This window comes from Bos grunniens, chromosome 20 (genome assembly GCF_055505025.1).
Source record: "Bos grunniens cultivar Pamir isolate PY7600 chromosome 20, Bosgru_T2T1.0, whole genome shotgun sequence".
NCBI classification, from domain to species: domain Eukaryota; kingdom Metazoa; phylum Chordata; class Mammalia; order Artiodactyla; family Bovidae; genus Bos; species Bos grunniens.
The window spans coordinates 12,503,313-12,521,322 of record NC_141184.1 but is presented as its reverse complement, the minus strand read 5'-3'; the positions used below and the strand labels follow the sequence as shown (position 1 = coordinate 12,521,322).

At 39.7% G+C, this 18,010-nt stretch overlaps 1 protein-coding gene across 1 annotated transcript in view; it reads left to right on the top strand.

Annotated features, from left to right (window-relative positions):
* The window catches only part of DNAH5 (dynein axonemal heavy chain 5), a 330,796-nt gene that overhangs the window by 203,590 nt on the left and 109,196 nt on the right, over positions 1-18,010 (top strand). The window contains exons 48-52 of the mRNA XM_086361232.1: positions 1,439-1,561; positions 1,738-1,951; positions 3,594-3,817; positions 6,987-7,185; positions 10,241-10,413. Coding sequence (XP_086217358.1) covers positions 1,439-1,561; positions 1,738-1,951; positions 3,594-3,817; positions 6,987-7,185; positions 10,241-10,413 — 933 coding nt within the window. The remainder of the gene's footprint in view (positions 1-1,438; positions 1,562-1,737; positions 1,952-3,593; positions 3,818-6,986; positions 7,186-10,240; positions 10,414-18,010) is intronic.

Sequence of the window (18,010 nt, the reverse complement as noted above, 5' to 3'; positions counted from 1 at the left end):
TAATACATCCATGAAATTAGGCCAAGAGAGAAAGGAAAACTTATACAACTGTCCTTGTAAAACTCTCCAGTTTAGCCATTTCAAATTGTAAGTTTCCATCATCATTTTAATACATAATACCAAGGATATGAAAAAATTTCACCATTTTTAAATGGAAAGGTACATAAATATATCACACTCCATCCAATTACAACACAAATTTCCCATGACAATACAATGGCAAGAAGAATTTCATATCCCCTAACATAAAACCATTTAAAGTAATGTACTAGGCTACATTTAGCTCTCCTTTTCAATGAATTTAAGTGGATAAAGCAATTAATAATCTCTTGACAACTCCCTATGGCAGGCTAGATTCTTCCAGATAGTCTCTTGTCCATTGATAAGAACTCATAGGGACATGAAGATTTTATGTCTTGGGGGGGTCTTCTAAGAGCTAAAAACCAAGGATGGAACAAGTGAGGCAACATAGAGTAATAGCCACATACCTACACTTTCTTCCTCTTCATTATGACCCTAGTGTCTTTGAAATAGCAGGACATTACTAGTAAGCTATATATATCATTAGAAAGCTAAATTGTCAAAAGCAAAAACAAAGGAGGGAGAAAAATTCAATAGTTTGTGAACCTAGAAGCTGAGATTTCTTCCTGAATTTGGAATTGCTGCCTGTTGAATAGTCACTGAAAACCGTATCTTTGGATTGGTGTCTCCAACTGCACCTCCCCACTTAGATGACCTAGAACATAACAACATCAGCATATCCAAACATAGACATCTCTTCCTCATCACACAGTCTGCACCCGCTCCTAGGTGCTCATCGCTGGGATTAACACCAGCTGCCTAGCTGCCTCATCCAAATATTTGAATGCTTGCAGGCGTTTCTGAGTTGCTAGTCATGTCTGACTCTGTGTGACCCTATGGACTGTATAGCCTACCAGCCTCTTCTGTCCATGGGGACTCTCCAGGCAAGAATACTTGAGTGAGTTGCCATGTCCTCCTCCAAGGGATCTTCCCAACCCAGGGATCAAACCCGGGTCTCCTGCATTGCATGCAGATTCTTTACCTTCTGAGTCACAAGGGAAGCCTGGATATATGTATCTGTGTAGCTAATTCACTTTTCTGCGCAGTAGAAACCAATGCAACACTGTAAAGCAAATATACGCCAATAAAAATGAAAAAAAAAATAGAAGTCTCATCTAAAAATTTACATTGATTACCACTTTATTTACCTCTAAATGAAACCGATTTTCAAAGGTTATAAATGAATGTTATGCAAGAAAATTTAGGTACCTCATTCTCTGTTTTCCAGAATTAGGGACATTTTGGGGTTTTTATGAGTAATTTCTATCATTTCAAACATTTCTGGAATTTTAAAATAATCGACCATGTCTTAGGGGATATTTTCACAGATGTTTCTGTTGACCTTTTCATTTAACAGAGGACAATAGAGAGCTATGTGGATAAACGCATGGGCACCACATATGGCCCTCCAGCAGGAAAGAAGATGACTATCTTCATTGATGATGTGAATATGCCAGTAATCAATGAGTGGGGAGACCAGGTATATCAATCCTGTTGGGCATCTTATTTGCTTAGTTCATCATTGATTTATTTTTTGATGAGTAAATGGTTTTCTGTTTTTTTCAACTTGCAATTCCTGAATTCCAATTAAGTCCGTTATTTAGATCCTGGGATATAAAGGAATGACCTTTTAATTCTGAAAGTTGTCTTTCTTAGGTTACTAATGAGATAGTACGACAGCTGCTGGAACAGAATGGATTTTATAATCTAGAGAAGCCTGGGGAGTTTACCAGCATTGTGGACATCCAGTTTTTAGCAGCTATGATCCATCCTGGGGGTGGACGCAATGATATACCGCAGCGACTCAAGAGGCAGTTCTCGATATTTAACTGCACGCTACCCTCTGATGCTTCTGTGGACAAGATCTTTGGTAAAAATGAATGTCAGTGGGGCGTGGAAGGGGAGAATCCCTGCTTGGGTTGCAATGAGAAAATATCCACCCAGAGGTCCACACAGAGGGGAGCACTGAGTGGTTCCCTAGTCTGCTGTCTTTATCACTTTCAAGAGTGTATTTTGTTTGTAAAAGCATTTTTATGTATTTGTTGAGTTGGGCGTCAAGGTAGATCTTTTATACCTATGTATTTCGTTTTGAAAGATATAATTTTATTTGTTTACTTTTGGCTGTGCTGGTTCTTTGATGCTTCTCAGGCTCTTTAGTCGAGGAGAGCTTGGGCTATTCTTGTTGCCGTGTGTAGGCTTCTCATTGCGGTGGCTTCTCTTATTACAGAGCACGGGCTCTAGGGTGAGTGGACTCTCGGGTGAGTGGGCTTCAGTAGCTGTGGTTCCTGAGCTCTGGAGCACAGACTCAATAGTTGTGACATATGGGCTTAGTTGCTCCAGGGCATGTGAGATCTCCCTAGACCAGGGATTGAGCCCATGTCTCCTGCATTGGCAGGAGGATACTTTACCACTGAGCCACCAGGGAAGCCCCTACCTATGTATTTCTTTAAGATATTGTTGCTAGCTTCTTAAGCCAGGAGGTTAAATATTAAGTGGTCTTAGACATGATGAGATGCCTTCCTCATGGGTACATGTATTTCAGGTCTGGATTGATACAATTCCACACCAGCAGTTTATGTAGCTGATACCTAACCACCCCATGTAATGATTTTAGCCTAAGAAATATCAATAATATCTCTCAGGATGGGGATTAGCCAGAGTCTGATCCTCAGAGTAATTTATAGGGTTGTAAATAAATTATTGATTGATTACATGTGTAGTATGTCAGAAATCATCCAAGAAACACTAGCACAATCGATAACCATATTTATTTAACTGAGTAATGAAAATGAGTTTAGAAACTGATTATGGAATCTTTTCAGAGAAAGAGTGTAAAGTTATGCATGCGTTCGTGTTAGGTATTAATTTACCATCGCTGAAATTGAGACTGAGGAAAAACTAATTAGGATTACCCTAATTAACTTCTGGCAGACTAGAAGGTCTTCTTAGCGCCCTAGGGTAGTGGAGTTGGCAATATCTGCCTTCAGTCACAGCAGTGGGCAGAGGCTTGAAACCAATGACACCAGACCTATCTAAACTTGGGAGAAGTAAATGGACCAGAATGAATGACTATTATCACTTTTAATTATCCTTTTTGGCCTGGAAAATTTTGCCTATAAAGTAAATCAAAATATATTATAATGCATGGAATGGCAACAAAAGAATGAACTAATAATCTTAGAAGATTCGTGAGACCTTTCTTTTTCTTATCTGTCCAATGCAACTTTATATATTCATCATTGTTACCCATTTAATAATACTGAATTAGTTCAGCTAGAGTTTTCAGCAGCATTTCTTAATCAGCTTTTCAGTATTTGAATGCTAACTCACTTGAATCTATACCTACTTTTTAGGTTTAACCCCCCTCCCAAATTAATTAATCAAAATTTCTTTAATATGTGGTTAACTATTAAAATGTGTCCTTGTATTTATATTCTACATTACGTTTTTCATTTTAATTTAGTTGATTTGAACTGTCAGTCAAAATGTTGCGACTTTTTTTCCTCTTTCAGGTGTGATTGGGGTAGGTTATTACTGTACCCAGAGGGGTTTCTCAGAAGAAGTGAGAGATTGGGTGACGAAGTTGGTGCCCCTGACACGTCGACTATGGCAAATGACTAAGATTAAAATGCTCCCAACCCCTGCAAAATTCCATTACGTTTTTAACCTTCGAGATCTTTCTAGGATCTGGCAGGGAATGCTGAACACTACTCCAGAGGTTATCAAGGAACCAGACGTAAGTGATGCGTAAGAAAGTAGAACAAGTAACTTTGTTATTTATTATAAACTCTAAATATTCTTAGTAATGTAATTTTTATGGGCATGAAAATATTTTGAGATGTTTTAGCATGGATATTTTTTTCTTTTGTGGCTTTTTACTAATGTAAAGGGAAAGTATGCCAAATGTTTTTCTTTAAAAATTCCAATTAAATTTGGTTTATGTTTAAGGAGACAGTGTATACTATTATTTTCTAATGAGTAGAATAAAAGGTAAAATTAATTTTGTTTTTCATCATAATTTTCTCATACTAAACAATGGCAAAAATGCCTGTTGATTTTATTATGTCTGTCTTCACATTATAAACTTCACATTATAAACCTGATCTTTAACTTTAAAAACTATCTTTTTTTTAATTTTAATTGGAAGCTAATTACTTTACAATATTGTATTGGTTAATTATCATTGATTATCAGTGAATCAACGATAAATATACATAAATCCCCTCCCTCTTGGGCCTTCCTCCCACCCCCTCAACCCACCCCTCTGGCTCATCTCAGCCCCAGGCTGGGCCCCTTGGGTTACGCAGCAGCTTCCCATTAGCATCTGTTTTACATATAGAGTATACATTTCAGTGTTACTCTCCCAGTTTTCCTCACCTCTCCTTCCCCTGCTGTGCCCACAAGCCCATTCTCTGTGTCTGCGATTCTGTTCCTGGCCTGCAAATAGGTTCATCAGCACGATTTTTCTAGATTCCATATGTATAGTGGTACATGTATGCAATGGAATATTACTCGGCCATAAAAGGGACAACTTTGAATCAGTTGAACTGACTGAACGAATTTGAGTTAGTTGAACCTAGAGCCTGATATCCAGTGTGAAATAAGAGAAAAACAAGTATCATATATTAATGCACATATATGGAGTCTAGTAATTATCTTTATAAATGAACTTTCCAAATTGAGGGATGAAACCACTTTTTTTTGTTAGTCATCCATGATCTTTCTTTTCCATATAACTTGATGCACTAAAAGAATTACAAATATTGGTAAAACTGAAAAGAGGCAGAAGAGTAGAAATTTCATTTGACAGAAAAATGAGCATTTGTACAGACACTCAAATATAACAGTTTCTAGCACTATAAGAATTCTCTTTGGACTAAAAGGAAATTCTAGTGTGTAAAAATCAGTATGTATGTAGTATATAAAATTGTAAGGTATATAGTATGTAAAAATGCAGTACTTTTTTTTTTTTTTTTGCTGAAGGGCCTATGTGCTTAGGCTAAGACAACACCAGCCTCTTTTTCAGACTTTGATGGTACTGAGGTGGAAGTTAAGCAAATAGGTTTTAGGGACTTCTCCACATAAATGCAGAGAGACAGTTGAAATGTCAGTCAAACTGTCACAAGCAAATCAAGTGTGGATGGTAAGAAAAACCCAGCTTTACCGCACATAGTCATAAAGTAGGTAACTTCACTGGCTGACTCCAAGACAAGACATTTTGGGGAAAACTCACTCTCCTTGTTACAGAGAATTGGGAGTCATTTTAGCAGTAGTGAACATGTAATTTAATTTTTTCCCTCAAAGTTACTGACAAATTAATGGCATCGTGGAATGCTGCTATGTTGTACTCAGTCGTGTTTGACTCTTTGAGACCTCACGCACTGTAGCTCACCAGGTTCCTCTGTTTGTGGAATTTCCCAGGCAAAAATACTGTAGCAGATTGCCATTTCCTGCTCCAGGGGTTTCTTCCCAATTCAGAGATCGAACCCATGTCTCTTGGGTCTCCTGCATCGGCAGGCGAGCTCTTTACCACTATACCACCAATATTACTTTTTAAGTACCTATTTTTTTGGTGCTGATTTTAAATCAGCATTAACAGTTCCAGCAATTGGTTTGTCATGAACTTTTGTCTTAACCATGTCATTAAATATATTTCACTAAGCTTTTATTTCCTGGCAACCAAAGAGCATTTGATCATTAGTAATATAATGGCTTCCTTGGTGGCTCAGACAGTTAAGAATCTGCCTGCAATGTGAGAGACCCTGGTTTGATCCCTGGGTCGGGAAGATCCCCTGGCAAAGCGAATGGCAACCCACTCCAGTATTCTTGCCTGGAGAATACCATGGACAGAGGAGCCTGGCAGGCTACAGTCCATGGGGTTGCAAAGAGTTGGACACGACTGAACGACTAATACTTTCACAGTATAATAACTTAAAAACCTTCTATCTTGAAAAATGTTACCAAGTTAAGAAATTTGCACCAGTCTTTCATATCAAATAAGATACTTAGACAAGCTTTGTTATTCTTGCTATCAGAACAGCTGTATTGAACAATTAATTCTCTCAACTTCCAGTTAACTTTGGGCCCTGGAGTATCTAGAAGAGGTGACAGATAACCCAGATTTTTTTTGTAAATTTTCTCCACAATGTGTTAAGTAAATGTATCTTTGTAATTATCTCAGTTGCATGCATGAGAGTTGTTTATACACAACTTTTACACTATGCTCTGGCCATAATGTAGATGTCTTATCCAAACAGACTAATTTGATCGGAAACATAAAACTTTTATGTAGAATATTAGTTTGTTGGTCATTCAGAATGAATTAGTATTTTATCTAGGAATGGTTTTGTTTTAATTTAAGGGCTGAAAATGAATACTTTTTATTTACTATCTGGAGAAGAAAATGGCAACCCACTCCAGTATTCTTGCTTCGGAAGGTCCATGGTCAGAGGAGCCTGGTAGGCTACAATCCGTGGAGTTGCAGTCACAGACACGACTGAGTGACTGAACACAGATGAGACCAATTTGAAATGAAGCTCAGTATATTTTAACTTTTTATTTTATCTATTTTTTAACAGGACAGTTATATTTCATGGACAATTTTGTATCCTAAGACTGTGCATTCCTGTACAAATGCCAGTAACGTTCCCCACATCATTTTTGCACCCAAGAATGTCCTTTTTTGGTGATCACATACCAAATGAAAACCATTATTCCAGGATTTTTTTCTAAGGTGCTCCCAAACCTGTTGCTCACATTAAAAGGAAACCAGTAATGTTAGCCTTAACTTTAAAAAATGTCACATTCTAAATCAGGAAGGAGGGTCCTCTATGATACTGCTCACTTGAATTTCCAACTCTGACATAACGGGAATTAATAACGCATTTAAACTATGCTTTTGACAGGAACTGTTAAGGCTGTGGAAGCATGAGTGTAAACGAGTTATTGCTGATCGCTTCACGGCATCTGATGACGTGACCTGGTTTGATAAGACTTTAGTCAGCTTGGTGGAGGAGGAGTTTGGTGAAGAGAAAAAACTCTTGGTGGATTGCGGAACTGACACTTACTTTGTGGATTTCTTGAGGGATGCACCTGAAGCTACAGGTAAACTATTGAAGCAGAATTTGAAATCCTCCAAAGGGATATCCTTTGCCAAGTAACGACCTGATGCAAAGGGACGACTTGTTGGAAAAGACCCTGATGTTGGGAAAGATTGAAGGCAATAGGAGAAGGGGCGGCAGAGGGTGAGATGCTTAGATAACATCACTGACTCAATGGACATGAATTTGAGCAGTCTCGGGGAGATAGTGGAGGACAAAAGAGCCTGGCATGCTGCTGTCCATGGGTCACAGAGAGTCGAATATGACTTAGCGACTGAAAAACAGCAAAGGGGATATCTGATGACAGAGGTTTAGTTCAGGGATGTTGAGTTTCTGTCTAGTGAACTTTGCTGAAACAAGCCTGAGGCATAGTAGGTGCTCAATAAATATAGAAGCATGTTGTTGCAAATTTCCTCCACAATGTGTTAAGTAAATGTATCTTTGTAATCTTTGATTAAGAGTAACCATTTTGTTACTTCATGGGAAATAGATGGGGAAACAGTGGAAACAGTGTCAGACTTTATTTTTTTGGACTCCAAAATCACTGCAGATGGTGACTGCAGCCATGAAATTAAAAGACACTCCTTGGAAGGACAGTTATGACCAACCTAGATAGCATATTCAAAAGCAGAGACATTACTTTGCCAACAAAGGTCCATCTAGTCAAGGCATGGTTTTGCCAGTGGTCATGTATGGATGTGAGAATTGGACTGTGAAGAAGGCTGAGCGCCAAAGAATTGATGCTTTTGAACTGTGGTGTTAGAAAAGACTCTTGAGAGTCCCTTGGACTGCAAGGAGATCCAACCAGTCCATTCTGAAGGAGATCAGCCCTGGGATTTCTTTGGAAGGAATGATGCTAAAGCTGAAACTCCAGTACTTTGGCCACCTCATGCGAAGAGTTGACTCATTGGAAAAGACTCTGATGCTGGGAGGGATTGGGGGCAGGAGGAGAAGGGGACGACAGAGGCTGAGATGGCTGGATGGCATCACTGACTCGATGGACGTGAGTCTGAGTGAACTCCGGGAGATGGTGATGGACAGGGAGGCCCGGTGTGCTGTGATTCATGGGGTCGCAAAGAGTCGGACACGACTGAGTGACTGAACTGAACCGAACTGAACCGTTTTGTACATGTCAGCCTTGGTTATAAAGGTTGAGTTGGGAGGCAGGGTAGAGCAGAAGACAGTGGACAAGGCTTACAGCTGGCGTATAGAGGTAGATTTGAGAAATGGGTCTCCTGTACCTTAGCTGGGCAAGCTTCTGAACTTTCTTGAATCTCCTGCCTCTACTTTTATAAAAATGGAAATATTAAAATATACATCCTGGGTCCTGTGGGGATAAATGAGATGGTGTCTGTAGATGGCTTGGCAGTCTGTGTCTTGTACTCACTGTGAGAGGAAATATAGCAAAACTATGATTATTCCTTGAGTATTCCCAGGTGTTGAAAATAAAAAGGAAAACCTCACATTCCCTGAGAGGGCCATTGAATATAATTAGAGGTGGGTGATGGGGAGGCAAGATATTGTGGTTATGGTTCTGTGAAAAACTGAGATATACTGTATTATTTTTTATGAAAAGAAGTGGTGCTCCAGTTAATTTCTTTCCTCAGAAATAACTGAGCTTAAGTAGAATATTTTTCTTTCATTTAGAAACCTCTTCTAATACTGAGGATGAATATTAAGTTACTTTTCATATTCAAAAAGGCATGTTTAAGCACTTGCTATTTATATCTGTTAAATGGTTGAAAATGACTAGGCAGCCCCTTACTAGATTTGATAAGGATGTATGTGATCTGTCAAGTTTCTGAGTAACAGTTGAAAAGGATGTTTATTGCTGGCTATGCAGTTGGACAGATCTTTTCAGAGAAAGAAGCTGATACAGTTTATTTTAAATCAGGTCACACATATCCAAAAATCATGTAAAGGTAGGAGCATTATAAGGTGATTAGAATTTATGTGTTTTATTTCCTCTAATTCAGAAGGATAAGTAATTGTGTGTCTGAGGTCAGGGTACAACTCCAGCATTTTGGGGTGGGCCTTGGGGGTTTGGGTGGGGGTGGGGTGAATGAGGCTAGAGGCAAATACAGAGACTTTTGTGTCTCCAGCACACTTTGTTTCTCAAAGCTTGAATGGAACATTTATGAAATAACGAAGTGCCTATTGAAATTCAGTTAGAGAGAGCTTTGCAAATAGACCAACCTTATTATGCTAAATCAATTTCCTTGCTTTGTCATAAAAAGGTTAATATAGTTTGTATTAGGACAGGGTCAATTGAAAGTAATTATGTACTACTAGATTTGGACGACTCACTCTTCTAATACTCAGTGAATTTCTTACTTGTTATTAGTATATTCAACTAATGTTAACTGATAGTGAATTTATATATGCCAAATTTAGCTCTTTCTTTGGCATTATGCTTTATAATCATGGTTGGAAAAGTGTTAAGCTGATACGTGTCTCTAACTTTTAAAATAGTTGATTTAATAATTTTCCCAGTGAAATAATTCAGTGTTTAAATTTTTTTAACACACACAAAATTTTTTTTAATAACAAAAATAATTTTTTTCTGTTTTCTCTCAAAATTCACTTCTATCCTCACTATTAACTTAAAATTTCCAATCATAAAAATTTTCTAAGCAGATGCAGTGACCTTTTTCTTTTTATTCTTATTAAAAACTCATTTAATTCTCTCTTTTGTGGATTTTGACATTAAATCCCTACTTTTTCGATCTTCATTTTGACCATTAAGTGAGTATTTCTGGGAAGATCCTTGAAATGCCAATGGTCTATTATGAATATAAATGAAATTCAATGTATGTGACATTATTTGAAATTGACCCTTTGTAGACAAGAAAGAATTAAGACTGTGTATGATCACAAAAGTTCTAATGCTTTGACTATTGTTTGCTTTCTTTTCTAAAAATATATACTCTGGCTTTTAGGTAAAAATCAGTATTATTCAGTGCTAAATTGTAAAGCTATGAGTGTACTAAGTTAGGTTGAGGAAGTGGTAAGTCCAATGATTTGGAGAAACTTAGTTGATTTTTCTTTCCTAACCCCAGGTGAAACATCTGAGGAGGCTGATGCTGAGATGCCCAAAATTTATGAGCCTGTTGAATCCTTTGATCACCTGAAGGAGCGTTTGAATATGTTCTTGCAGCTCTATAACGAGAGCATCCGTGGTGCAGGCACGGACTTGGTGTTCTTTGCAGATGCCATGGTCCACTTGGTCAAGGTCAGTGGCCACGCCCAGTAGCACCTCCCCAGAGTGACAGACACTTGCCTTTACACCAGACTTTTCCCCCTCCTCTTCAATTTTCCTCTTCTAGGAGAAAGTTCAGTTTAAAAATAAACTCAATGCTCTATTCCAATTTAATTTCTGAACTGAATGCAACATGTCACACCTATAGGTTTAAAATCAGAGCGTGTGTACTTCAAATGTGTGATATGATAATTTTATTCAGTGTTGCTATACTGCTTCCAGCTCAATGTTTTCACTCCATGGAATGAATGTGGTTGACATCTGAGTCAGAAGCACAGGCACAAAGCCTGCTTCTATTTTGCATCCTGCTAAGGAGAATGGTAAAAAGTGGGGCATTCATTTTGAGGACATTATACTAAGTGAAATAAGCCAGTCACAAAACCTCAAATACCATTTGAGTCCACTTCTACCGTACCTAGGGTAGAAAATTGAGAGACAGAAAGAGTGGTGGTTGGTAGCAGCCAAGGGAAGGAGAATGAGTTGTGTTTAATGGTACAGAATTTCATTTTTGCAAGATGAAAAGTTTTGGAGATGGATGTTGGTGGTTGCACAACAATATGAAGGTACTTAATGGGATTGGACTATGCCTTTAAAAATGGTTTGGATGGGAAACTTTATGTTGCTTGTATTTCACCACAATTGGAAATAGTAATTAACAATAATGCATAGATAATTGACTTTCAGCTGGGATGAAAATTCTGTTAAATGATACCCACCAGGAAAGTAAAGTTTCCTCTCTACCCTATCATGAGTCATTTAGGTTTCCAATCACTGTAATGATGGATATGATGGATTCTCAAAGGATAGAAATAAAAGATATTTACTTGACCTAATTTATGGGTGGTGGGAGATAATGCTGTTAAAACCCTGTTGATACTCTCACTTTGTTGATGTCAATTATTTTTTTAGAATACATCCTTTTCATTAGAAAGAAGCCAGTTTGGGGCTGTCTTCCATTTCTTAGGCTTATCCATGAGGAACGACCTCATAATTACAAATTGTCACCTCTAATAATTATAAAATCTTAGAATTGGAGACAATTTCAGAGGTTATCTAGTCAGTTCTCGCTCTGAAAAATTAAGGAGTGTGAGGAAGGCATTTCTATAAGGCTGGACTAAGTCAGGGAGAAGAACAACAATGAGTAAGTCCTGGGGTTGGATGTCCCCAGCATGAGGACACTTAGCTTGGAAACTTTGAATTCTCAGAATCTGAGACATCTCTATTGAATTATGAGTACAAATGTTCTTCCAAAACCAAATATAAATAACATTTTGAAATTAGTTCCTAGTTTATAATTGAGTTAAATGTTTCAGGAAGAATAAAGGTACTCTCATATTTAGTTATTGAAAGGAAGAAGCCAAAGAATAACATTTTCTAAGTAAATAATATTAAAGGCAACTTCCTGACTAGGTATCTATTGGAGACAAAATCTGATTGGCTTTGGGGTTCCACAATAGCTAGAAATGAAGTTATTTATGTTAATCTTTTGCTTGAGGAAGTTCTCTAGAACTTTCCTTTTTCTGGGTTTTACAGCACAAGTGTGTGTTAGTCGCTTAGTCACGTTCAACACTTTGTGACTTCACGGGCTGTAACCACCAAGCTCCTCTGTCCGTGGGATTCTCTAGGCAAGAAGACTGGAGTTGCTCTTTCCTTCTCCAGGGAATCTTCTCGACCCCAGAACTGAACCCAGGTCTCCTGCTTTGCAGGCAGATTCCTTACTGTCTGAGCCACCAGGGAAGCCCACAGATAAAGCATCTCCTCACTTTGTTTGGGTGTCACACTCAAGGCGTATGTGCCGCAGCCCGTGTCCTGCGCTGTGTTTTCCCCTCACCCTCAGCCTCTAGCATGCGTCCTCTGGGATTAGCCAAAGAATCTGTGATTGGAGTTTTTGAGCTAAAATGCCTTATTTCTCACAGTTTTCTAGGCCCACTCTCTCACCTACACTCTCGTTTTCTGTGTACCGTTATATCCAAACTCTGGCATGTGAGTGTGAGCCTTGAAATATGTAACTTAGCTATAAAGCATGATAGAAGCCAAGGGACAGGACTGAAGATGAAAACTGCAGCAACACAGGATGTGGTCTGAAGCCAAGTGTGTTTCTTAGTTCCTTTCTTTATTAAAATGATGGTTTTCGTTTGAAACCAAGAATATTTCTGCAAGATGTCTTTTGCCTCTTTGATTAAAGTTCAATTCGTGGTGTGTATGGTTTGTCGTATTCCTTGTGGGTGGTGTTCGATTTAGGGTGTAATTCAGAGAAATCAATTGCTCATGATTAAACAGGTTCTGATTCCAAAGGATCTTATCAGTGCTACATTCCCAGCAGGTGTCTTGTTGTGTAGAATTCATCTGCTTGTATTTGACTTTTTTACCAGATGGTAAGCTCTATGAGGGCGGATACCCAGTTTATTCCCTTCAGTATTCACGGGATGGAGTACTGCTGAGACAGGCACCCTTGTGGTGCTTGATAAATAGGTTGAGAGTTGAACTAAGTCCTCATTATGGCCCTGAACATCCTGTCTTCCAATATTTCCATAGCTGGTATTGAAGTTCCCACCCTGATGAGGACCCCTCAGGCATTTTGCTGATTCTGAGACTGTGTGTATCCCATTCCTTATTCTTAAAATTTAGCCCAACTCCTGCCCAGTGTGTCACCTTCTTTGCATGATAAACTTGTAGTTACTGTTCAAGATCTGGAGCAAATTCCCAGCTCCACATCTAAGATGCCTTCTCAAGCAGTGTTGTTTCTCTTGCATTTTTTTCCTCCAGTTGCTATCATTCCTGCCCACCCCAGCATTCACCACAGTGCTTTACTGCATGTTTCTATTAATAGGTTTCTCTCCTCTACTAGAGTATGAGCACCTGCAAGGCAGGATGGGAATTAATATGTTTTAAAATATGTGCTACAGAAATTAAAAAATGAATATCTCTATCTCACAGTCTGAGATGGTGAGACGAGATAGCCCCATTTGAAGTTCTCACTTCACTGTGTTTTCTCTTACAATTTCTGTTTTCTACTAGATTTTGAGATTACTTTTAAAGTATTCTATTTGTTCATGTATATGTTCACTTGTCAAATGTGTTTTAAGGGCTTCTCATATGCTAGAAGGGGCTTCCCAGGTGGCATGCAGTGATGAAGAATCCACCTTTCAATGCAGGAGACATAGGAGACATGTGTTCGATCCCTGGGTTGGGAAGATCCCCTGGAGTAAGACATAAAAACCAACTCCAGTATTCTTGCTTAGAAAATTCCATGGACAGAGGGGCCTGGTGGGCTACAGTCCATGGGGTTGCAAAGAGCTGGGACACGATTAAGCCCCTGAGCAAGTACGCAGATAGTGCTAGAAGATGGGAACAGACATTTTTAGTTTCAGACCTAAGCCCAGTTGCAGGAAAAGTTATTGGGATGAAAGTTTCCAATACCTACTTAGTAATAATTATTTAACCCTTAATATATTCACCAGCATCAACTAAAGGAAATGGTTATTGAAAAAGTCATGTATTTTGGAAAAGTTAACCAAGAAAAGACATAGGAGACTCTGGGTGGCTGCAGTAACTTCTTACCTGCTTTATCTATGCCTCTTGAGGTAACACCAGGGAAAGAATATGAATACACACTGGGGAAATGCCAAGAATTCTTGCCTGTACCTTTCCTCCCCTGCCTGTAACAACTTAAGAGGGAATCACATGGAGAAGATGATTAGGAGGCTGGAAGAGCAAGGTTCTACCAGATTTGGTGGAACCAGGTTCTCAGGTCCACAATGGGAAAGTCGACTTCATTTCATTGGGCTCACACTAAATTGGGAGTATAATCCAAAAGCAAGAGTAGTCCCAACAGGAGTTGAGTATAATGCCTGCCAGTGAAGGGAATCCTGAAAAAGGATGTTTAGATCAGATCAGATCAGATCAGATCAGTCGCTCAGTCGTGTCTGACTCTTTGCGACCCCATGAATTGCAGCACGCCAGGCCTCCCCGTCCATCACCAACTCCCGGAGTTCACTCAGACTCACGTCCATCGAGTCCAGCCATCTCATCCTCTGTCGTCCCCTTCTCCTCCTGCCCCCAATCGCTCCCAGCATCAGAGTCTTTTCCAATGAGTCAACTCTTCGCATGAGCTGGCCAAAGTACTGGAGTTTCAGCTTTAGCATCATTCCTTCCAAAGAAATCCCAGGGCTGATCTCCTTCAGAATGGACTGGTTGGATCTCCTTGCAGTCCAAGGGACTCTCAAGAGTCTTCTCCAACACCACGCTTCAAAAGCATCAATTCTTTTGCACTCAGCCTTCTTCACAGTCCAACTCTCACATCCATACATGGCCACAGGAAAAACCATAGCCTTGACTAGACGAACCTTTGTTGGCAAAGTAATGTCTCTGCTTTTGAATATGCTATCTAGGTTGGTCATAACTGTCCTTCCAAGGAGTAAACGTCTTTTAATTTCATGGCTGCAGTCACCATCTGTAGTGATTTTGGAGCCCAGAAAACTAAAGTCTGACACTGTTTCCACTGTTTCCCCATCTATTTCCCATGAAGTGATGGGACCCAATGCCATGATCTTCGTTTTCTGAATGTTGAGCTTTAAGCCAACTTTTTCACTCTACTCTTTCACTTTCATCAAGAGGCTTTTGAGTTCCTCTTCACTTTCTGCCATAAGGGTGGTGTCATCTGCATATCTGAGGTTATTGATATTTCTCCCGGCAATCTTGATTCCAGCTCGTGTTTCTTCCAGTCCAGCGTTTCTCATGATGTACTCTGCATAGAAGTTAAATAAGCAGGGTCACAATATACAGCCTTGACGAACTCCTTTTCCTATTTGGAACCAGTCTGTTGTTCCATGTCCAGTTCTAACTGTTGCTTCCTGACCTGCATACAAATTTCTCAAGGGGCAGATCAGGTGGTCTGGTATTCCCATCTCTTCAGAATTTTCCACAGTTTATTGTGATCCACACAGTCAAAGGCTTTGGCATAGTCAATAAAGCAGAAATAGATGTTTTTCTGGAACTCTCTTGCTTTTTCCATGATCCAGTGGATGTTGGCGATTGGATCTCTGGTTCCTCTGCCTTTTCTAAAACCAGCTTGAACATCAGGAAGTTCACGGTTCACATATTGCTGAAGCCTGGCTTGGAGAATTTTGAGCATTACTTTACTAGCGTGTGAGATGAGTGCAATCATGCGGTAGTTTGAGCATTCTTTGGCATTGCCTTTCTTTGGGATTGGAATGAAAACTGACCTTTTCCAGTCCTGTGGCCACTGCTGAGTTTTCCAAATTTGCTGGCATATTGAGTGCACCACTTTCACAGCATCATCTTTCAGGATTTGGAATAGCTCAACTGGAATTCCATCACCTCCACTAGCTTTGTTTGTAGTGATGCTTTCTAAGGCCCACTCGACTTCACATTCCAGGATGTCTGGCTCTAGGTGAGTGATCACACCATCGTGATCATCTGGGTCATGAAGATCTTTTTTGTTCAGTTCTTCTGTGTATTCTTGCCACCTCTTCTTAATATCTTCTGCTTCTGTTAGGTCCATACCATTTCTGTCCTTTATCGAGGTCATCTTTGCATGAAATGTTCCTTTGGTATCTCTGATTTTCTTGAAGAAATCTCTAGTCTTTCCCATTCTGTTGTTTTCCTCTATTTCTTTGCATTGGTCGCTGAAGAAGGCTTTCTTATCTCTTCTTGCTATTCTTTGGATCTCTGCATTCAGATGCTTATATCTTTCCTTTTCTCCTTTGCTTTTCACTTCTCTTCTTTTCACAGCTATTTGTAAGGCCTCCCCAGACAGCCATTTTGCTTTTTTGCATTTCTTTTCCATGGGAATGGTTTGATCCCTGTCTCCTGTACAATGTCACGAACCTCATTCCACAGTTCATCAGGCACTCTATCTATCAGATCTAGTCCCTTAAATATATTTCTCACTTCCACTGTATAATCATAAGGGATTTGAAGATGAGCTCGATGAAGGACAGAAATGGTATGAACCTAACAGAAGCAGAAGATATTAAGAAAAGATGGCAAGAATACAGAAGAACTGTACAAAAAAGATCTTCACGACCCAGATGATCATGATGGTGTGATCACTGACCTAGAACCAGACATACTGGAATGTGAAGTCGAATGGGCCTTAGAAAGCATCACTACGAACAAAGCCAGACTTTATTTTTCTGCAGATGGTGACTGCAGCCATGAAATTAAAAGACGTTTACTCCTTGGAAGGACAGTTATGACCAACCTAGATAGCATATTCAAAAGCAGAGACATTACTTTGCCAACAAAGGTTCGTCTAGTCAAGGCTATGGTTTTTCCTGTGGCCATGTATGGATGTGAGAGTTGGACTGTGAAGAAGGCTGAGTGCAAAAGAATTGATGCTTTTGAAGCGTGGTGTTGGAGAAGACTCTTGAGAGTCCCTTGGACTGCAAGGAGATCCAACCAGTCCATTCTGAAGGAGATCAGCCCTGGGATTTCTTTGGAAGGAATGATGCTAAAGCTGAAACTCCAGTACTTTGGCCAGCTCATGCGAAGAGTTGACTCATTGGAAAAGACTCTGATGCTGGGAGCGACTGGAGGCAGGAGGAGAAGGGGACGACAGAGGATGAGATGGCTGGACTCGATGGACGTGAGTCTGAATGAACTCCGGGAGTTGGTGATGGGCAGGGAGGCCTGGCGTGCTGCAATGCATGGGGTCACAAAGAGTCGGACACGACTGAGCGACTGATCTGATCTGATCTGAATAGTGGTTTTCCCTACTTTCTTCAATTTAAGTCTGAATTTGGCAATAAGGAGTTCATGGTCTGAGCTACAGTCAGTTCCTGGTCTTGTTTTTGCTGACTGTATAGAGCTTCTCCATCTTTGGCTGCAAAGAATATAATCAATCTGATTTTGGTGTTGACCATCTGGTGATGTCCATGTATAGAGTCTTCTCTTGTGTTGTTGGAAGAGGGTGTTTGCTATGACCAGTGCATTTTCTTGGCAAAACTCTATTAGTCTTTGCCCTGCTTCATTCCATATTCCAAGGCCAAATTTGCCTGTTACTCCAGGTGTTTTTTGACTTCCTACTTTTGCATTCCAGTCCCCTGTAATGAAAAGGACATCTTTTTTGGGTTTTAGTTCTAAAAGGTCTTGTAGGTCTTCATAGAACCGTTCCACTTCAGCTTCCTCAGCGTTACTGGTTGGGGCATAGACTTGGATAACTGTGATATTGAATGGTTTGCCTTGGAAACAAACAGTGATCACTCTGTCCTTTTTGAGATTGCATCCAAGTACTGCATTTCGGACTCTTTTGTTGACCATGATGGCTACTCCATTTCTTCTGAGGGATTCCTGCCCGCAATAGTAGCTATAATGGTCATCTGAGTTAAACTCATCCATTCCAGTGCATTTCAGTTCACTGATTCCTAGAATGTCGACATTCACTCTTGCCATCTCTTGTTTGACCACTTCCAATTTGCCTTGATTCATGGACCTGACATTCCAGGTTTCTATGCAATATTGCTCTTTACAGCATCGGACCTTGCTTCTATCACCAGTCACATCCACAGCTGGGTATTGTTTTTGCTTTGGCTCCATCCCTTCATTC